Genomic DNA, 23,853 nt, shown 5'->3' with positions numbered 1-23,853 from the left:
TTGTCTGTTCTACAGCGCCACAGACAATGGTGGCTCTGTTTAAATCAATAATAATAATAATAAGTTTAAAATATCTGATGGATTGGATTATGAAGACACACTATTCCTACACATTTGAGAAATGAAAAAGTTCACTTAAAAGCATGACATTTAGGGGATTCCAGTAATGCCAATCACAAAATGTATTTAGCTCTAGTTATACTAGCCATAGATCTCTTTATATGAATTGATTACATGTAACTTTATGAGTCCCTGTAGAGAAGAATTTGGATGAATTTAGGATGCAAGCAGTGAGTCTCTCTCAAACCAGGACGTTTCATACCAATGCTGCGTCATGTAAACCCTTGACGTAGACAGATGACGCAGGCAATATTTCCTGGGGATAGTATTCCTGTGGAGTCAGCAGGGCTATTGAAAAGCTTTTCCTTCTGTCTTTATGTAATGCTCAGCCAGGGGCCAATTACATACTGGGTAAAGATCGCGGCACAACTGTTCTTTGTACAGATTACCACAAATTGTTTGATTTCTTTTAATGCTATCTATGTTACCAATTCTGCCAAGAGATAAAAGTATTTACAGTTCTCCAAGTAATGCAAACCCTTTAAATAATTTTTATTAGAGTTAAATGTCCTAACTACACTGAGGCCAGTTATATACAAACTAATATAGAAAAAAAAGAATCATGTTTGGGAATTGTTGGTAACAAACTGGAATGACTTTTGACAAATATGCATTGTAGGAGTTAAATGATTATAAGCACTAATAAATGTAACTTGCAACACATTTACCAGCACATTGTAATATATCTGTAGAAAAAACATTCTCTCTTATAGCCCCTACTGTTTGTAAATTACAACTGTAAATCAGAAAGAGGGATTATTACCCTCCCTAGAGGTAACCCCGAGTGTGACTCGGGGTAGAAAAAAGTTGCTAAAAGTGGTAACCCCGAGTCACACTCGGGGTATATAAACCTGTGGGAAGGTTAGTAAATAGAGCGCTTACCTGATCCGCCGGCGTCCCACGCTGTCCAGCGCTGCGATCACCGCCTTCTTTCTTCTTCCTGCTTCTGCATCCGATCCAGGAAGTTCCCGGTGAAGTCGGTGCGTGTGCACGTTGCCGGGGGGCGGGAAATTCAAAATCCATTTGTATTGCATTCAATACAAAATAACTGTATTGAATGCAATACATTGGATTTTTATGTATAAAAGCAGTACATTGTTTTCAAGAACATTTATTTTACAGTATGTATAATAGTATGAGGATAATGTGTATTTTTTTTTTTTTTAATTTAAAAAAATTAAAAAAATATTTTTTTTTTTAAATATATAGATTTTTTTAATTCATTCAATTTATTGTTTTTACATGATTTTGTGTTTCAAACTTTATTATAGTCATACTATTATATTATACTGTAAAATAAATTTTCATGAAAAACAATGTACCGCTTTTAGACATATAAAACCGGAAAGAAATGAACCGCTAGGGAGGTTAATAGATGAAGCATATGCCAGAGATTGCAGGGTGAACCCTTCAAGGACTGATGCTTTTCTAATTAAGCAGCCATATATATAGTGATATACAACATCTCCAGTATAGTTCCATCCCGTATTAGATCAGATAGCCAAGATACGCTATGGACACCAAGGACTTGTTCCCATCTAGCTGACTCGCTGCAGTGTGCTGGGAAAGTGAGCTTGGGGTGCCATTAAGAATTAAAAGAAATGCACTGCATCAGTGCATGTAATGCACTAGTAGGAAGGGGCCCTACATTCTTTTTACTTAAATTTAGTTTACACATTTATGATTTATAATGAATATGGCTACACTGCATGTTTCAATTAGAATGTTTTGAATCAGGCCCACTAGACAAATTGGTGTGGGGGCACTTCAGTGTGGATTGCTTTTAAAGCATACCAATACATGGAGAGATCAAGTAATATAAAATAGTGAGCTTTACTTTTCTATTTATGGCCTAATGGCACATAACTGTATATAAGGAACACTTTTGTAGGAGGAAGTCATTCTGTAACACTTCTCACTACCCGGTCAATCACTGTTGCAGGATATAAAAATGTAATCACGATGAGTTAATTTACTGTGCCTAATTAACAAAAAGAAATGGCTCTGTTGGCAGCATGCCAAAATAGAAACATCTTGAGTGCTGCTGCAAGGCACTATAAAGGGAAATTGTTTTTTCTTTATGAAGATATTAACTGTTATAAATTATATGTCGAGGCAAAGTGTGGAATATTTAACTGTTGAAATCATTTTACAGCCTGAATATAAGACACGCAATGTAGGTCAGTATCTTTATTATACACTGGCAGTAAATTAATTTATTAGGGTAATGTAGAGGTATTAGGGATTGTGCTTTTTGTTTCCATTAATGGTAAAATACATATCGAACATGGATGACTTTGTTCATGTGTCCTCCCATCAGAAGTCTCCCTTTTCCACCCAAATCCGATTTCTTCCACAACTGTCCCTCTTTTAGATTTGATTTAAACTTGTTAAAGTAAGTTAAAAAAAACGATATATATTTATATGTAAAGAACAGATAAAATATACTGTCCAGAAATGTCTTGAAATGCCTCCTGGCATCATCTTTTATTCCTGGACAAAGTGTGCAGTTCCACTCACAATGGAGAACATTCCCCACTAACATAACTCAGACCATAGAAATAATAATTGCTTTGTACATTGGCAAGAGGGCTCAGATTTGCTAGGTTGTTAATGCATACAGCAAAGAGTGTTTCTATTGGCTAATAATCAATATTTAAAAATTATATAAAAAATTATTTAAAATAAATCAATATACATTTTGACCCCAGAATATCTGTTTATTATTTGAAAGTAAGGAGGGTTTGCAGACAGGAGTGATATAGTACAGGAAATAGATGTCCATGTCACGTCATTGCTTCTGTACTTAAGTGCTTTGATTTATTTCATTTGCATAGCATCTTGTGCTAACTGTTTATGCCTTTGTAAATTTCCAGGATCTCCCTTCACAGAATTCAGCTAATACTTTTTGCTGTGCCAGTCTTAGGGGCTGAACAAATGCATTTAAAAAGCAATTAATTTTTATATTATTACATATATTTTCAACTTCAAAGAATTTTATTTACTAGCGTGCAAGTTAGTTTTATTTATCAAATTGGAAAATGTTTTTACATTAAAAAATGTTTTCAAATCATGTTTTCACAAAGAAATGAAATAATCAGTTTGTAGTTACCTGGGTTTATGTGCCAGGGATTATTAACGGATTCCATTTGCGGGATAGTAAGCGGGGATGCACCACAATTCGATTCCACTAGTTCTCCCACGACTTGCACTTGGGAATTGTTCTTCGATCTTAAGGCTAACTTCAGTGGGGCAATAAGATTGAACTGAACTCTAGAAAGGCATCCGCTGAAGCCTGGGGTATTGTATGATTGGATCTCCTGGTCTATCGCACCAGTCTCTGAAAACATAAAAAAACAAAACTGTTGTGTCAGCAAAGCATTGCATTTAGAAGATGTACAGTAAAGCCGACTCACAAGTGGTCAGTCTTGTCTGGCAAAGGAGCGCATTCAGCTATATTATCTGCACTGCAGTGCTGATCAATATCTGCTCTTCAAGAACAGGGTTCAGACAAAGGTATAATTGGCAGGCAGCTAAATAACATCAACCATGTATCACAACTGTCAGCACCTGTTGTACAAAACCTTTGCTTGCCAGATGAAAAAATGCTCACTTGGCAAATGCACATCTTGTTCTTTGAAAATCTTATCAAGCATGGAGATTCCGGTATATAAACGAGTATGAATAATTAATTTATATTTGTTTTAATCAGCTGTATACACAGTGGGGCCTAAAGTCTGAGCATAAAAAGCACAGTAATACATGACTGAATTTTTCAAACCAAGTAGAATAGTCAGAATTAGTCTGGTACCACTACTAACTATGAAATAACTTAAATTGTAAATTTCTTGTGGTCAAGTGCATATATAATCTAATATGTGATGATTTGGCAAGTTTTGGCAAAACAGGATCTATAGGTTCCAGAACTACCCAATGTAACAAAAGTTCCTTGGGGCATTATTCTTCTTGCCCATGTTAATGACGGGGTATTTTTCCAACTGACACCACTATAGGGCCCTACCTCTCACATCTGACATACCTCACAGCTTCCTGAGATAGGAATAGGGGCACATAATAGCACAAAGAATGTAGGTAAGAGACACACCTATCCCAGGGCCCATCTTTATACCTTTATGGTTCAACTTTTGATTTCATTCATCTGTTACTTTCCTCTTTGGTTTTCAAAGTAGCATTTGAAAACAGAGAAATTGGTGAATTGACAATAAGCACTAAATCACTTTTGAAAGTTTATTATCAACACTTCTTTAAAAAAGACTATATAAAAGATCAAAAGGAGGGACAACTGAGCAGGAAAAGGGGGCACAGTTGAGTTCAGTCCTTCCAAATAATACCAAAAATTATGGAGCCCTATACCTCTTACTGAAACTAATGATAGAAGTGTTCCCCCCATAGTTGGTACCAGTGGAAGGAACAGTGGTCCATTATTGACACAGACAATTGGGCACTCTTCCTTCCACTGATGATAAGGCATTGTTTAGCTACTTACTTCTACTTCAGCTACTTCTACTCCACCATTCCGGCATTTTTATAGTCCTGGGTCCATAGTATGACCCTCCTAACATTTGGACAACAGTAAACAGGTCATTTTCATAGAAGGTTTAAGGGCCCTTGTTATATTGTGTTTTTTGTGTGTAGGAAGGATTTATCTTTTTATTGAGGAATGATTAATCTAAGCTGAAAATTACATTTACCTATGTGTTCTATCAATTTATGAGAATGCAGTGATAGCCCTAAGGGACAAGGCCTTTTAGTTTAGGTTCATTTCTTGCAATGTCTAAGTAACTGTCAGGAACATTACATATCAGTGATAGAATTCTTCCTTTTCCCCATGAGTCTAGCAAAAGAATGTTGTACTATGTAAGTCACTAATAAAAGTAGAATAACTAAACAAAGTAATAACATTCAGTCAATTCTGTCCAACAGAGAGCTGTGGACTGCATAGAGTGGTAGAGATAGAGCACTAGAGCATGGACTTTAGAACAGTGGCAAGTGAACGCTTCAGAATTACAAATAATTTTTGAAAGTTTTCTAATACTTTTTATTTTGTTTGAATACCATCATATCACAAAGTATGGATTTGGCAACTAATAAGATCAAGTACGAAATTCAAAGTGAACACTGTGAGTTACAAATACGGGAATATATTTCTTACTTACAAAAATAATATGAGTAAAAAAAAACACATAAACAATATTTTAGTCTGAAAGAGATCCTGTCACCAACTTAAAAATATGCAGGTACTGAGACTGTATAAATTCTTTCTATATTGACCTAGCATAACCTTACCTGTTTTTACCTTTCTATATAACCTTTTGTGTAGATATAACCTTTTATGTAGATTTGGGGGAAGCAGAAGAGGGGAATACTATTATTATTATTATTATACTGAAAATTATTCATTTTTTTAACTTTTTTTTTCTTGTATAAACTGTTTAAAAGTACTTGAACATTTGAAATATTTTTTAAGTAACACCATTTCACGTCTATGGGAGTCTAACAAAGGATAATCAACTGACTATTTGCAAGCAGCAAACCCCCAAAAACCACTAGTCTGAAAGGCTGCATAGTTACATATTGCTACAGTCTAATAAAAAATGTTGCAGAGATATTATGCTGATGTCATGGTAACTGATGCAGTAGAGATTGGCAAGGTGATTTTGTCTGCTTTAATGCAGGCCTCTTGCATGTAATTGTGGAGAGTAATCTCGGCAGAATTAAACAGATCAAAGGCATTTGAAAGTGAAAGGCTGAAGCCGGGGTCGATAACTGGGTCTGGCTCCTCTGAAGCATGATGCTTTCTGACATTTGCTGAAATCAGTGGTGTACCGCAGACAGGAACCATAATATCAGCCCAAAACACCTCTTCCCTAGTTAGACCTAAATAATTCAGAATAATTTATCAATGTCATTTTATTCTGTACTTTACAGCAACGTCAAATGGTAAGGACACGTGAGCCACTTATATTTATAGGTAGCAAAAATAGTAATGAATATTGAGTGGTAGCGACGGCTAAACACAGACACATACTTCTGAATGGTTAATGATGTCATTCAATATCCGTGTCTTTCAAGGAGAGTACTTAACATCAGCATTTTGCATACATCATGGGACCTGAATACCAAATAACCATTGAGGTTTTTCTAATAGAATATGTCTAAATTAAAACACTTAACATGTATACATAGAAACAACATATCTTTTCATTCTTGGATGGTAAAAATAGAAGATGCAACAGAAAGTGATGGAAAATTTTCATAAAGTGGAGGGGATACCTCTTAGGTGTCACAAGAAATGTTTTGTTCTAGGAAGATTTTCTCTCATTTTTTCTCTGGGGACAACCATACAGTTTTGGGTTTACCATCATTTTCTGTCTTGTGACACCAAGTAGTATGATCAGTAGTATGTGCCAATCTCCCCAGAAAAATAAAACCTTTGCTAATGTCAAAAACAAAAATGTTTACCTATACATACACTTTTAAACATTTTAAACATTTTTTTAAATGGGGTAGAGAATAATTCAATAGCATCAGCTTTTTTTGCCTTCATGTAAAAAAGACTGGTAATCAATAAAAACTAGTTTACCAGAGCACCACATATAGCCAGAGTGCCCCAGTCACGGAACCAACTGCTCCTGATCAGTTGAATGGGAACAGTTGAAGCCATTTTGTACATAAGGTTGCGATTGCATCACAGTTCCTGGACGTGGCCCGCTGCTTTTGGTTGCATGGTTGCTTTTGGTTGCAGCGCATATAAAGATCTTAAAAAGTCAGGAGTTGAATCCAGTGGGAACTTCTACCCACTAAAGTTCAAAGTGGACCACATATGAAAAACCTGCTATGTCTATTGTACTTCAGATTGATTCAAGCTTTTTGGTTCCTTTTAGCCCACACCATTATAACCTCTCTGGGAATACCCAACCAGTAATGGTGAGAAAAAAAACCTTGCAGGATCTGTTTAATAGGTATAACATGTAAGTGTATAATTATGGCAATAGGACCAGGAACTTTGAGAGATCCTGCTGTTGGGAGGATTCTGAAACTTTTTAGGGGAATCACCCTTTTAACCTAAAAGTGTAACTGAATGTCAGAAGCACTTTCAAAAAGAAACTGCAAATCTCACAACAGAATTGGACACCTCAGCTATGGTCCTGAATTCCATTAAAATATGTGCGGACAGCTCTCCGCTTACACAAAATGAATTTATAGGTCCAACACCTCTTCAACTGCAGATAGGGGAGCCATTAGCTAGCATTTTATGTAAATCCCTCAATCTCACATTTCAAAAGCTTATCCAGGTGCTCTTAGTAAATTTGATTAGAAATTCAGCTGGTGTTCATAATATGATGGGAATTTCAGTACCGTTAGGACATCTCTCTTACAATGGCCAATAGACGTAGTGCAGAATATATAGGATTAGCAACAATAGACCTCTATGGAAATGTAGCTATTAAGCAGCAGTAACCACATTGTTTGTAATATGGTATTGTACAGCAGTTATACAGCAGTGCTGGAAATCCTACTTTAAATTATTAGAAGTTATGACCTTGACATTGGCCAAGGTGGATCTACATTTAAGAAGAAAATGCAGTGGAGTTGATCTTGTGGTTTGACCTGTATTACATCCATTCATATATGTAACAATCTGAATATGAAACAATGGAATAGATCTTGTATCAACTTACATGGCTTAAATATTCGTTTTTTTAGGAAACAAAGCATATATATACATCTGTATGAATTAAGAATAATTATTCTACGATGCAAATATACATAATCAGTATCTGTATATAACAATAAAGGTTTGAAAACCTGCTTTACAATTTTTAGTAACCTAGAATATTTTTCTGTTAACGCTTATTTTAAGCAGCCTGCATAACACTAGTGCTAATATTGAGTAAAACGTAGACAAGCCAGAAATAGTGCTGTTACTGTGGAAGATGTTTGACTCACAATTCCCCTCTGTACTGTATATGTGTGAGCAGAGGAAGAGCAGATGGAAAAAAACATGATCCAAATTAATTTCCTAAAGTTAGAATGGTACAGCTAAAAATACTGGTGTTCTGCTGCCACCAATGCAAAAAGTTAAATAAATCTTGGAAACTGAAGTCTAATAAAGCAAAGTGCAGTAGTTAAACTACATTAGAACCCAACAATCAATTAACAATCACTATTACTCATTTTGCTGATTGATACATTTAGTTGACAGTTTATCTGCATAGCTTTATAAAGAACTAATCACTTTTATCTCTGGTGGAATAGATCTTTTCGCTTAGACCTATACTCAATTTGCTTTTATGTCACTTTCTGACAAATCAGTATATAAGTACTAAAAATGATATGTACCTTAAATGGATTGACTTGGCTCCACCCCCATCCACTTCCGTGCCAGTGCTATAAATGCCCATAACCATTCTTCAGGGAATTGCACAGGATTGTGTTTATTATTAATGGGTCACAATAGTTGCTAATGAACAGTTGGGATAATTTCCAATGACTAATGGCTGTTAGGCATGTTAGATTTTTGTCGTTGGAGGAGATTTTTGTCTCCTCCCTTCCTTTTCATTGGCATCGTTCGTGGATCTGTCAGGTTGGATCCATGAACGACATTGGACGGCCTCTGTACACGTCAGATTTAGGGCTCTTCTCGGACGAGAATAATCGTAGCCTTAGGGGTAGGAATGCTCCACAATATGCAACCCCTGATGAGCTGGGCATAAAGTGGGTGGAAGTACCAAAGCCAAGTCTTGGTGGTGGCAAGGAAGAGAGGTAAAAAGAATCACTCAGAATTTAAGATATCACTGGTCATATGGAAACTATGTGTTTTTATAGAGAATAATTTCTCTTTAGGCTATGTTCAGACTTTCAGTGACATTGCAGTGTGGTTGCAGTGTGGAAAAACAGGGTATGTACAAAGGAATACATTTCACCATGGCTTCATTTCATTCTTCTGGCTTCTCCCATGTGATGAAATGCTAAACATGGTTGTTTCTATCATTTACTACACTTTACTATTTAAAATTTCACCACACTATTAGTTTCCTATTTCTGAAGCTACAAAGAAATATTAAGTCCCAAGTGTCAGTGTCAGTACTGTTTTATGATTGTTTATTAAACAGTGAATTTGACTTTCAATAAAATTCTCTTGCGGTGAATCAATCAAACAAGTCCTGTTGGTGAAACTAAAATAAATGGATGTCAATGACTTTACAAGTAGAAAATGGTACGATTTTACAATATGTTAGTCTGTGTGATTAATGTAGGCTACAGAAAGAAGCAGAAAAACAATACCTCATACAGCTGCTTAGTCAGCAATGGTAATTTTTCATTGTTGTAGGGGTAAAACAGCTCTGGTGAGAACTGTACAAAATGTAAAGGCTTCACATTTTTTTCATATTGGGAAATGGACATAGTAGGTACACTCTGTGCCATGAGTTTGGTCAAAAACTGCAGGAGACAGGTGTCACACTACAAGGAATTTACAAAATTGAGCTGACAGTGCAAAGGCTACATTACTGCCCAAGAGAAGTTAACTTCAACAAAAAATTAACTAAACGGATAAATAGCTTTCACAAATATATCATCAACCAAAACACAACAAAAGTGGATTGTTTAGGCAGGAAAAGTAGAGAAAATATATGTTTATAAGAAAAGTTTCAATTTTATTCAACCAAGTTCTGGCTAACAGTCAACATTTCATTCTGATACAATGGCCCTGATTTATGAAAGCTCTCCAGGCTGGGGATAATACACTTTCAGAAGTGAAGCTGGGTGATCCACCAAACCTGGAATGGATCTGGTCCAGGATTCAAAACATTTGCTAGCAAATAGCAAATAATTTTGAAAAATCCAGTCCATGTTTTGTGGATCACCCAGCTTCACTTCTGAAAGTGTATTATCCCCAGCCTGGAGAGCTTTCATAAATCAGGGCCAATGGCTTTAATAGGGGTAACCATCAGTGCTCCTTGAGTTCCCCAACACCAAACTCAACAAATCATGTCTTTATGGACCTGGATCCATAGAGGCACAGGGTAACTGGAGCCAATAAGATTTTCCCTAAACATAGAAACACACAATTATTTAAAATGTATTTATATGATTTAGCATTAAATCATATAAATACATTTTGGTCAGATGTCCACAAATGTTTGCCCGAATAGCATATAAATAAGAGCAGGTGAGTTATTATAGTTGTTTATATGACATACCTTTGATTCCTGTTGCTACATTCTGCCAGTGACATGATATTGTGTGTCCTTACAATTTCTTTTTATGTATTTTTATTTAAAATGTTATCGTGTCAGTGGTTTCTACCATTCTCTAATGTAAAAGGTTTCAAAAAGAAAATGGAGTGGAAGCAGATGATCAGTGACGGAATTTGAAATCTGTGACTTCCTTTCTCCAGCTACATTCTTATAAATTATGAATTCAGTTCAATGCATTTCACAAACTTTAGACAAACTCCAAAGTGTTTTTTAGTCTGTAGAGCTATTTCCTCTGAAATTTTGCAGACCTTGCTAAAGAAAAGGATTACTAGACACAGAGATGTGAAATCTACATATATTTAGCCTTGTATTGGGTCTTTATCTTTATCAATTTAACCTGAACTATAACTGACTAAAACCATATAAAAATGACAATAGGTGTAGAATTGACCATATGTTCCCTAAAGTTACATTTATGGGCACCTTTACTGAAATCCTTAAGGTACTAAACTAGCAAACCATTTAGTAAATACTAATATATTTATTAGACTGGTTTGCTGGTCAGATAAGCATTATGTCAGGGTCGGCCAATTCCTCAAGTTCATTGACTGCTGCTGCATAACTCTCCGCAGCCTGTTTCATGCAAGCTTTATTTGTTTATGATGCACTCTTGGGTCCATTAGGGTTTTATGGTAAAGCTAACAATATCCACAAAGACCAAGGTCAATGTCTGAAATGCAGATAAAATATGGTCAAGGGTTAGGCCATCTGGTTGATTCCAGGGTCAAAGCTAAAAGAAAAAGTAGTTGGTCTGAGCCAATGCTCAGAACCAAGCAATCCTCCAGGTAACTATAAAAAATAGATAATAAGAATTAAAATGTGGTTCCTAGAAGAGAGAAGTCACTGAGATCCAGGATCAGCAAAAAACCCAACCAAATTGGGCTACAATAACCAGACTTGGGAGTCTAGTGTCCTTTGATAATACATAAACCAATCACTGAGTATTCTGTGTGTTTCATTAGGTAACACACCGAACATGAACAGCTCTCCCAGGGGCATCAACAAAGGCACATAAGAAACAACAAGGCAGTGTGAAAAGGGCAGCAAAACTCAGGGGTAGACACAGCATATGCGTGTCCCACTCAAGCAGGAAGTAGCAAGCAAGTAAGTAGCCAGTGAAAGCACACAGCACTGCAGCAAGGCATGTGCCAGAGGGCCATAGAAAAAACACCAATATTCCACATCTGGACAGACAAGTGCACTTACTATGTGTATCACTAAGTATAATTTCAGTTTTGGTCACAATGCATCTTTATCATGCTGCCAATGCCATCGGCCACATAAGCATCCTACTAACAGTTGGTTTCCCTTTTAATAATTTATTACAATAATGAATCCAGCATAAAGACTGCAACAACATTAGTTAGTTTAAAACATAAACACAATTATTATGTGGCTCCGAAGTTATTATTTCCCTAAATGCATTTTTAACAGATGACATTTAACCCTGTAAATTAAAGTAGCAAATCGGTAAGCTCATAAAACCTATACCGAAATGATTTACTGTGATTTACATTTGATATTAGATTTTTTTATTGTTAATATATATATATATATATATATATATATATATATATATATATATATATATAGTGTATTGGGCTAGAGATCTGCACATAAGACTCTTGCAGGAAAGAACATGGTTAAACTGGGTGCCTGTCACCATGTGCTTTTTGTGACTAAAACAACAGAGATGCTAATTAACATTTGTTTCTCCTGATTCAGTGCTCTGGGTAAATTTAATTACAAATAAAGCCAGCACACTATAGATTTATTATACCATGGATAAAAAAAATGAAGGAATTGCAGTTTAGGTTTCAGCAATGGTACACACATCCCTAACATTGCATATGATTTGCCTTTTATTCATTTGCAGCCAAACTTATATCCTCATTTTATATTGCGTGTGTATGCCATACAGACAAAGGCTTGCACATAAAGATATACCATTGTGAGTCGGCTTCAGCATCACAGCCATAGCTTCTCCCACTTTATAGCCATTGACACTTATTGAACCTTGCAATCCCTGGAGCAAAGCATAATTTATGGACATATGCATGTTGCTGTAAGATATAAAATATTCTATATGCCTTAAAATACATGTTTATAGAATACGCACATCCAGCATAAAAAAATTTATACATAACAAATAGTAAATGTACCAAAATACAATCTGATCAATGGTTTATTGTGTGTTATCTGGTCATAAATAATGCACATTTTACCTAATGACACCAGAAGCCATGCAATAAAGTAGTATGCAGTCTTTATCTTTCATAGAGTGGAGTAATATAAAGATTTGACTTACCTAAAGAAGCCTGTATGTTCTGTGTGGATGGGTGTGTGTGAAGCTAGTCTGTGTGCATGTGGGCTTGGATGCCTTGTGTCTGCAGCATCTCTCAGTCAGTACAAACTGCTGGCATCCTGACTCTCAGAGCAGCACAGCCTAGCGATGTACATAGAAATGCAGGTAAAGGGCTGTGTGCAAAACAAAGCATGGAGCCTAGGGACCACATGAACCATCACTATCTAATGCTGCCTATAGACTGACATAGGGCACTGGATTCTGTAAAAAAATATTACAGGCTAAGTATTTTTAATTTACATTTCTTTTATTCCAGATTAGATATCATGATGCTTTAAACAATTTGTGTTAACATACCTTTAAAATAACATACAACCTGGTCCCATAGATAAAATATTTTAAAATATTTACATTTAAAGTATTTTTATTTACTAAAATTAGGTAAAACACATGTAAATGACATACTGTATAACAATACATTTTATAACTACAAAATACGGCCACCAATATGAGCTTGTTGGATGACTGGTTTTAAACAATGGGAAATAATATATAGGTGACCCCTTAAAATAAAAAAGGGGTTTTCCTTAAACTGTAGTTAGAAAGTTAAAAGCACACAATTGCATAAAAGGTCTTTGTATGTTGTTCCTTTTATAGTTCCCTTCCTCAGAAACAGGTAAGCTTAATAAGTTGAAGTATGGTGAAGTATGGAATGTACTGCACAATGAAAAGAATGGGGTGGTTTGGACTATGTTGCGTAAAGCAGAGTGGAAGAATACCCCACCATTCGCCACATATACTCTGTATTTCCCATCATGCACATTACTACACACAACACAGGCCCTTATGAGCAGATCAGTAGACAACAATCAGGTTGCAAGCAGTGTACATTCTAGCCAGCAGCCTTATTTTTTTTCAAAGACCTCCAGTGAAATGAAATATACCTTTTATTATAAGTTCACTGCCTTAAAAGCATTGTATTAAAGTATGTGTTTAAAATCATGAGCTACTGATCTCTGTAAACAACAGGCTCTTTTCAGCAAATACTGTTAGCAAAACCTATAAAACCCTGAATCAGGGTTCCCCAATATACAATGCAAGGTGCACCACAATATCCCAACACTTGCAGCACCATACACCTAATTATACACAGCACAATGTACCCCATTACCCACATCACATACAACTGAACACACACAGCAAAATACACCCAAGAAAACAGCACAGCACATTTACCCCAATATACATCACACCATGCTCCATCCAACACTCACAGCACAACACACACAGCACAACACAGCATTATACAAACCAATACACATGGCACAAACAAATATATTGCAACAACAACTTCCTACATATGGTTCATTAGGCTCCAGGCAGATCCTCTGCTAAGCCGTTTTCAGTCTCCTTGGGCTTGTTACCAGTACAGATGTTTTGTTAACACTGCACCCAGGTTGTACAGTTCAATAAAAAATTGCTGGAGTAATCAAAAGTTAATTTGAAACTATATTATACTAACTGGGGATTAGTAGTATTGTTGACAATACTGTTACCTTTAGGGCCCATTGACCTTTGCTCTGGTGTGTTGTGTTAACACACACACTTTAATGTGCATTGCTTTGGGGAAAACCTTTCTAATGTATAGGCAGTCAATGTACAAGAATGGATGTAAAAATGTGAGACAAGCTTGTCTCTACTTTTCCCTATCCTGAAACAAGCATCAGTAAGTATTTATATTAATTTCCTATAGGGCTCATTACATATGTTATGTCTTACACTGTTGCCTCTTTTTCCATAGCCATAAAATTGGTATGTTGGATGTTCAGTAGGAGGTGGTGTCACTGAGCACTTACATTATACACTGAGCAAATACATCATAGCAACATACCTCTAACTCACATGTATTGCAATGAACCACAATAAACAGTAATGCTATTTATGAGCTGCATGCTGTTTTTAAAAATATTGGATTAAATTGTTTGTCCTACCCCCCACTACAATACCCCATAAGGGTCAGCAGAGGGTTCATGGAAAACAGTGGCGTCGTATAATTAAAAAAACAACCAAAAGAAAGCCGTCACTTTACAGATTAGTATCACAAAAAGATGTTCACTGGATTGCCATCCCTAAAGGCACTGATATGATGTTTTGGGCATAATACAATGCATTCCAGTAACACATGCAACTTACTTCAAGGACTATTTTATATTACATATAAAACAATAATTTAACTAGTATCTAATCCTGCTAGTTTTTACATGAATGGGAAACTACTGGAATATGTAGGTAGTCACCAATATTGTTTCCATAGGGGTATTTGTTGTAAATACACACATTAGTAGTACATAGTATGTAATAAATTATAGTAAGCATGTCTACATACATGTCATACCAAGGAAAATAAATAATTTGTTAATCCTATTATTACATGTTCAGTTCAGGTCAACGGTCACCTTTACAAATTAAACATTTTACTGATCTCATTGTTAGTCCTTTGTCACATAATAAACTGCAAGTTAGAGAAGATAATAGCACATGGTTGGATAATCCAATAAAACATAGAAACTAAACTGGATCACACATAATGATTTTCTCAGCTCATACAATGATTCGTAAAATTATTTTAATTTGAATGGCACCCTGCTGGTTTAATTCTAGCACAATAAAAAAAAACTCCTTGAATGCAACTTCCTCTAAGCTCCTACCATTGCCTTTGTACCCACAAAGCTTAACATATAATCAATATATTGAACACATAATACTGATCAGGGTAATTCATTCAGACACAACACTTTTTAGGGGGGAAATGGGGACTTTTTATTCATTTATAACTCAGTCAGCAAAGGGTCACCATATGTATAGGGGAAATGATCGCAGCATCACGATATTGACTTTTAAGTGTTTGGTGGTAATTTTAATAGCTTTATTATATGCAGACATATTTTTTTAAATCCATATTGCTGCTTTTCTGATACCATTGGAAGATGATACTTCTTATTCCATTCTTTTTAGGATCTGTTATAAGGGTTTTTAATTCATGTATAGTTAGCTCAAACCTCAAATGTATTAAACTGAATAGTGTAGAATGTCCTCTTATTAATCAATATTGGCTTACCAGGCTTTCATTATTCCCTATGCATTTCAATGCAAGTTACCCTGTTTCCCCGATGATAAGACACTGTCTTATTTTTTTTTGAAGGCCAAAATATGCTCTAGGGCTTATTTTCAGGGGGATGCCTTATTTACCCATGAAGAAGACTACAGCCATTCATGTCCACTTCTGATCAATCTGTGCCAATCATTGTCCCCTTCTGATCACTCATGTGCAATTCAAATTCCCTTTCTGATCATCTTGTGTCATTCAAACTCTCCTTCTGATCACTCTGTCATTCAAATTCCTCTTCTGATCACGCTGTGCTTTTTTTCTATTGCACGGCAGTTAGGACAGGGGAACAGCAGGTGGCGCTGTGCCGGCTTCTTTCGCTTTGCTTTACAAGACAGGAGAAAACACGATGCTGGCAGAGGAGAGGAGAGACGCTGCTGCAGCCAGACACACGCAGGATCCGGGTATCGGGTGAGTATGTTTTAATTATTTTTTTTGGGTGGCTTATTTGCGGGGGGGGGGGCTTATTTTTCATTTTAACATGAAAAGGGGGGGCTGTCTTATTTGATGGCCCTGCCTTATCATCGGGGAAACACGGTAGTAGATATATACAGTTTAGGTGTTATTTTAAATGGTGCTAAATGATATCTGAAAAGTAAAAAAGCTGCAGGAACGTGGGGACCAGTTGAGACCTAAAAACTTTCTTGAAAATTAACCCCGAACCACACTCAGGACTACCACCAGGGAGGTTAAGAGAGTAAAGCTGCGTACACACTTCCAATTTTTGTCGTTGGAAAGGATCTTTCACGATCCTTTCCAACGACAAGGGAGTGCACGATGCATGAACGGTGCTGTACATACAGCACCGTTCATGCTCTATGGAGAGGGGAGGGGGAGAGCGACGGAGCGGCACCCTGCTGCGCGCTCTCCCCTTCCCTTTCATTAGGATCGGCTGTCGTCCATCGTCCGTGGATCCGGCAGGTCGGTCGTCCGGACGATGGACGACACCGACTGTACACACGGCAGATTTTCGCCCGATAATTGGCCGATGCCGATTATCGGGCGATAAAAATCTGACGTGTGTACGTAGCTTAAGTGGGATGACAATGTTTTTATAAAAGGAAATGAAGCCTGCAGCTTTAATTTAGGTAGGGTAGGGCATTTTCATACTAGCAGTATTTTACTGTGGTGTTTACCACTCCTGGGTACTGTTGGTTCCCAGAAGCAGTGCAGACTGTCACTGCTAAGCTTTTTCAGATGTTTGTAAATGCCCTTCCAGATGTTTGCAAAAGGCTGCAATAGCAGTGTTTTTCCACTTTTTTTATAATTTATTTTTGCAAAAAAACCCACTTAGAAATGCTTTAAAATGTGTGCAAAAGAGGTGACACAGTTCCAATTCAACTCTCTGGAGGTGGCAAACCTCCCCTGGATGCTGCAGGTGGCACCCAAAGAAACGTATGCAATGTTGCTGCCACCAACTGCCTGTAAAAAAAGGGATCCTAACTGCATGTATTTGGTCCAGTGTTAACTATTTATTGCAAGCAGGCTGGGAACTGCTTAAAACCACTTGTAAATACACCTAGGGCTCCATTTATAAAACAGGGAATCTGACATTCCCTCAAACATTCCCTGGTGGGAAATAGTTACTGACATTGAAACACTTGGACCTGGAAGATTCCCACAAGGGAATAAAATGTCTGATTCTCTGTTTTATAAATAGAGCCCCTAGTGTAAACATGCCCATAGAGTTCCAGTTTTCAACGTCAGCTGTACGATTTTGTGTCCTATCAAATGAAATTTTTGGAATGACAGAGTTGTCTTCAATAATTAAGATAAGACTTTTTTTTAGAAATGTCAGTATATGGGTGAAATAAACAAAACTGAAAGCAAAATGAACTGACTGTAAGGAAGTGTTAAGCCTATTGTGTTTATAGACCATGTGACTTTTCTTCCTACAGATTAAACAATGGTACAGAAAAAGTTGTAATAGAATATTAGCACACAAAATATAAATGGTTAGATAGGAATTCCAAATTTCCAGGACAGTTTAACCCCTGATATCTAGAAGTAGTTGTACTATAATAAAGTTTTCTGTGGGTGTGCCATCATTAAAATAGCAACTTCAAGCTAGTACTAATAAAGGAAAAAGTTTTGTTAAATTGAACTATTTTGGCACAATGAATCAAATTTTAGACATTTTATAAACTGTTTTTTTAATCAGCTTTAAATCTTACCCCTATGCCCTACAACTCTTCTGGTTCTGGTTGAAGATATACACAGGGCACACAGGGGCACACATACTGTTTGTGAAGATTATGGCACAATGATCCATATGTACTTTTTGGCCCATTAACATTAGAAGCCATACAGCTTCTAGGGCCTAGCAATTGTTTTTGTATATGGACCCTTTGCCATGACCACCACTGTGGACATATGTACACATCTTATCCTACATTTAGTCAGTAAATATCATGCATATGTTACACATATTTTTTATCTTCCTCTTTCTGTCAATTTATTTGATAAAAAAAAAATCCTGAGAAGAAAATATAACTAAATTATGGGTATATTCTGTACTTTATGAGATTATGTACATCTAATTTAGTCTTCTCCGAGATCTTAGCTAGTGATTTAGGCAGTCATCAGAATGGATTGTTCCACTGTCATTCTTATTAAGCATCAACCTTTAGAATTAGCACAATGGTCTAAGTGCTATTCAAGCTGATGCACATAGGCAGGGTATAAGATTTGTGAGACAGCTGCTAGCTGGACGTGAATGAACTGCATATGTGATCTGAAGCTGTAAAATAAGAGGCTTGCTGCTGAGGTGGAATTTCATGGCTTTTTACATGCTGTTTTAACTGACATTTTTATCAGGGTTTGGTCCATAGGGATATTCCCATCATTTGCCATTTAGTTGCAAGATGTACTGCCCTGCTTGAAGATAAAAAGAAAGATTTGACCCTGGAACAGCTGAAGCAGATAGTGCTAAGGGTTATCGCTGTGATGGTAGTCATTACATGCTCTCCTTTCTGCGGCCCCAGGGTGCTGACATTAGCTGTTACTGACACTGTGACTTGTGTTTCAGAAGCAAGTACTGAGCTTGTAGGATTTCCTAGGCAGGTGGGAACGTGTTTCTGAGCCCAGTTTAGGTCTATTGTCTAGTAATATACCTGGTAATGTTGGTAGCATTGCCAAATTCAACTTATTTCTCTGCTGTACAATGATAGCAGTTGCATGTGTGGCTTTAATTGGCAAAATAAATCTTTATGTTTTTTTTTATATTCAGGGTTCTGTGGTGTCTTAGGGCTCCTCTAGAGGTTACATAGTTACATATACCAGACATAAAATCCTATAAGACATAGTTGGCCCAGAGGAAGGCAAAAAAAAAAAAACTCTAGTACAATTGTCTTCAACAGGGGAAAAAAATCCTTCTTGATTCCATGAGGCAATTGGATGTTCCCTTGATCAACAGTCACTGTTATTTTTACTTTAAAGCCTTAATACCCGGTTATATTCTGTGCTTCTAGAAAAACATCCAGCTTTTTCCTAAAGCAATCTATAGTAGTTGCTGAAACTACTTCCTGAAAGAGCAGATTGCACATTTTCACAGACCTTACAGTGAAGAATCCCTTCCTTATCCGGAGCTTAAACTTCTTTTCCTCCAGACGCAAAGAGTGCCCTCTTGTTCTTTGTAATGATCTCAAAGTGAATATTTGGGAAGAGAGTTCTCTATATGGACCATTTATATATTTATGCAGGGTGATCATATCCCCCTTAAACGTCTCTTCTCAAGGGAGAATAGATTCAGTTCAGCTAATCTCTCCTCATAGCGGAGCTCCTCCATTCCTTTTATTAGTTTAGTTGCTCTTCTTTGCACTCTCTCCAGTTCCACAATGTCCTTTTTGTGAACTGGTGACCAAAACTGGACTGCATATTCCAGATGTGGTCTGACCAATGCTTTTTACAGGGGCAGTATACTGATGTCTCAATCTCTGCAGTCTATTCCTCTTTTAATACAGGAAAGTACTTTACTAGCTTTAGATATTGCAGCTTGGCATTGCATGCTGTTATTAGATCTATGATCCACCAGAACCCTCAGATCCTTTTCCATTTCTGACTCCCCCAAATGTATTCCCCCTAGACAGTATGAAGCATGCATGTTGTTAGCATGGTTGCTATGAGTTCTTTGAGCAATGGACAATTTGTGCCTCTTTTGCTATGTGTAGGGGGTGACATTTTTCCTGATGGCAACCAATGTCAGAGTCATTCTTCCCTCTAAATACCATGCCATGTACTGTGAGCTGTGGATATAGTAATTATTGCAGGAATTCCCTAGAACCTGAAAGTTATTTTAATAGTTCCTCCATATTCAAAAGTTGAGAAATTGGTGGCTGAAGTTCTACTGTTACTTTTCTAAAGAGATAAAAGACCCTAAAAGTCAAGTGTACATCTACAATCTATGTTAATAATTCCTTAAAGTAGAGCGAAAGTCAGAATCCAATGCCTTTAGAGACACTTTAAAACAGTGACATGCTTTTAGTAGACAGACTAATTATTACCATGACTGGCTAGACACACAAGGTAAAATCTGTATTGTATAGTAATAGTATATAGATTTCCTTCCCTCATCCAATGACTACATGCACATTGTTCATGCTTTTTATATATGTATAAAATCCTATTTGTGATAACCAGCTTGTGTGAAGGTAGCTCTTCTCTCCTCTCCTCTTTACAATCTAATATGAATACTGCAGCCAGACTTATTTATCCTTCCCACAGTTCCTCTTTTGCTGCTTCTTTTTGTAGTTCCCTTCATTGGATTCCATTTCACCTAGGAATCATATTCAAGCTCCTGTGCTTTGCCTTCAAATCCCTCGACAGCTCTTGTCCCACTTACCTTTCTGACCTGGTAAAAAAATACTCCCCAAGCCGCTCTCTTGGCTCCTCCAATGACTTACTACTGACTTCCTCATCCATAACCTCATCACACGCATGGCTACAAGACTTCTCTAGAGCTGCCTCGACTCCCTGGAATGGTCTTCCTTGTCCTATTCGGCTTGCTCCTACTTTTTACTCATTAAAAAGAGCACTCAAAACCCATTTTTTCAAACTTACCCACGTCTTTTTAAACTGTCACTATTTCCCACCACTATATATCTCCCCTCCTATTGTGTGTTACTTCCCCCACTTCCTAGATTGTAAGCTCTTCAGGGCGGAGTCTCCTCCTCTTCCTATGTGTCACTATCTGTATTCATGTAATTTGCAACCTCTAATTAATGTCCAGCACTGCCTAATATGTTGGCGCTATATAAATACTGTTTATTATTAATAATGATAATAATAAAAAGTCCATATTGGTCAAGGGGGTGACTTTATTGAAGCTAGAACAAGCTAGTGGGTTTGTTGTCATTTTACATTTTTGGTTAGCACAAGACAAAAGGGCTAATGCTATGTAGGCTATTATGAAGGCTATTTTACCTCCAGGATAAGTATATAGGCTACCATGGAGATAACTACTCTTTTGATCGACTGGAGAGCATTGAAAAAACTTTAAGTAGCAATATTTATTTCAATAAAGAACATTGAATTGCCTAAAGAGAATTTTACAAGGATGCATCTCAATCTCATCCTTTGTGTGCATCATCATCATTTGTGTGCAGAAACCAGATATAGCACAGCTAGGGGTCTACAGCACACAAGAGACATAGACATATGAGTCCCCAAAACATGTGCTGATTGAGAGGATAGAACAAATAAATCACTTTTCAAGGCTGAGTTCTGACCGAAATAATAAGCTATTCTTTTTTATGAGACTATAAATAGCAGAAGTGCCTTCCATTTAAGGAAACTATACAAGCCTGATCATTCAATATCTATCTCCTCTAATGCATCTCTGGAAGTTCAAAACCATCATCCCGTACCAGTATTCTCAGGAGAGACTACCTTAAAGGGCTAAAAAATATAACTTTCCTTACAAAGGACTGTATTCTTTTTGAAGTTAAAATATTTTGGGCAACCTGGGCTTTAAAAAGTAGGTAAAATGTGTTTAGTTCAGATGGAATAATGTACATTCTAAGCTCCATCCAAAAGAGAAACTGCATTCTCCTGAGTTAAAATAAAATCAGCAGAGAAAACTTTTAGGGGAATTTAGTTTTGGTCTAAATGAAACTAAAGTAGCATTGTTATAACATACACAAAATTGTGTTAGGGGACGGAATGTTACATAAAAAGTGGATGGACAGTTTTTTGAGTTGATGCTTTATATGAGCTTGAGATTGAGTTTTATGATTGAGCCTACAGTTTATTACTTCAATATATATTTGTTATGCCTATTTGTCAATTTTCTAGCAAGGTTTAATAGTGTGGGGATTTAATAAATATTATTTTCATGTAATTTTAACTTCAGTAAAATCTTAAGACATATAATATTTTAATGTTGGTGTTTCTCAATATTCTTTAAAATGGTTTATATTTAAGGAAATGTATTTGCTTGGTTTTGTGTTGGGTTTGTTCGAGTGTTTTGGTAATGTGATCTGTGCTATCTCAGGTCTATTTAGTCCAAAAAGTGTGCCCCATGATCATCATGTGGTCCAGCATTAAGCCTAGTAGCAAAATCAGTCATCTCATAGGGTTTCTTAACTGCTACAGAGTACAGAGAACTTGCTCTGCCATCCCATCCTATCCAAGCACCTGCACACAGAAACTATGCTCACCTGCTACTGTTGTCCTGTGTTTCCTTAGCTTCAACTATCCAACATACTCACATTGCCAGATGTTTTTTCCTGCAGTAGTGTGGTCAGGGCCACTAGGCGAAAATCCCTGCCCGGTTCAAAGAAGGTGTATGTGTGTACATTACTATTTATAGCAATCATAATTTACATTGATACATTTAGATAAGTATGTATAGGTATAAATGTAATGATAAAGTCTGCTAACCCTCAGGCCGTTTATAGCCTCGAATCTCTTGCTATCGTAGACTAAAAGGCATGCATTGTCAGTGGGTTCTTTATGCTACAATTACAGCATTTACAGGGAACTTTACCTGTGGAATTATTTCTTCCTTTTTTGTCCTGTAAAGTCTTGGTGGCAGTCCACGATGAATCAGTGTGGCTCAAGGCCTGTTTTCTTCCTTGATTCGGTGGGAAAGCAAGGGGGAGTAATCCGAACAATAAGTTTGAAGCTAGGAATGAACACCTGAGAACACTCGTTGATAGTCACTTTCACAAGTTTTTGTTTATTGAATCTTGAATGCACCGTAATATATGATACTCAAAAGTATTTTGTCATTGTCGCGGCCTTCTATTTCTTGACACTCACTCAACGCTTCGCAATCTTGTACACAATCTTGTACGCAAAAGTGCTTGCAATAGCAATGGAGCGATGAGAGGCTCCAAGAGGCCCCACCACTTACTGATGAACATCCCTTCACAATTTTACTTGTTGCCCCCCTCTAAGTAACCAAAACGCTTGCCACCTTTATCCCACTATTGTGCAGCCCTTCAAACAAGTTGGGGCCACATTTGAGACCATCAAAATAACAGAGGCTAAAGGTAAATAAATTAACAAGTAGCACGCCCTGCAAGGCATTTCTATATACATAAGCAGCTCAATCTGCATTTGCTTCTCTGACAACTATTTGGAGCTTTGCAATTCACCAAAAACAGGTGCGTTTCCATAGTAACTGATCGGATGTCATTCTCCCTAGAATTCAAATCTAAAAGAGACAAACCAAGATGATTATTAAGAAACATCTCTATACATAGCTATGCATAATGTAGAGGTGATAATTGGGTCTTTTTCTTACATTTTCTATTTTATACTTCTATTAATAATCATTGCTGATACCTGTAGTCTTTCAATTCTGATATTCTGAAATAAAGTTTGGAGTATATTTTCTAATACGAGATTTATTGTCATATTATCAGACAGGGACCACATAGAAACCTTTGTTGACCATTTGGATCAATGTAGGGTCAATGAATAAAGAAGAATTTTTCCCCTGCGCTTTTTGGGACAGAATGAACTACCGAGTGCCA

General features: G+C 36.7%; 1 protein-coding gene across 1 annotated transcript in view; it reads right to left on the bottom strand.

Annotated features, from left to right (window-relative positions):
* The window catches only part of CNTNAP2 (contactin associated protein 2), a 902,024-nt gene that overhangs the window by 6,906 nt on the left and 871,265 nt on the right, over nt 1–23,853 (bottom strand). The window contains exon 22 of the mRNA XM_072412254.1: nt 3,233–3,460. Within this exon, the coding sequence (XP_072268355.1) occupies nt 3,233–3,460 (228 nt within the window). The remainder of the gene's footprint in view (nt 1–3,232; nt 3,461–23,853) is intronic.

Source organism: Pyxicephalus adspersus, chromosome 5 (assembly GCF_032062135.1).
Source record: "Pyxicephalus adspersus chromosome 5, UCB_Pads_2.0, whole genome shotgun sequence".
Classification (NCBI taxonomy): Eukaryota; Metazoa; Chordata; class Amphibia; order Anura; family Pyxicephalidae; genus Pyxicephalus; species Pyxicephalus adspersus.
Note: the sequence above shows the minus strand (reverse complement) of the source record. Positions and strands in the feature narration are given on the sequence as shown.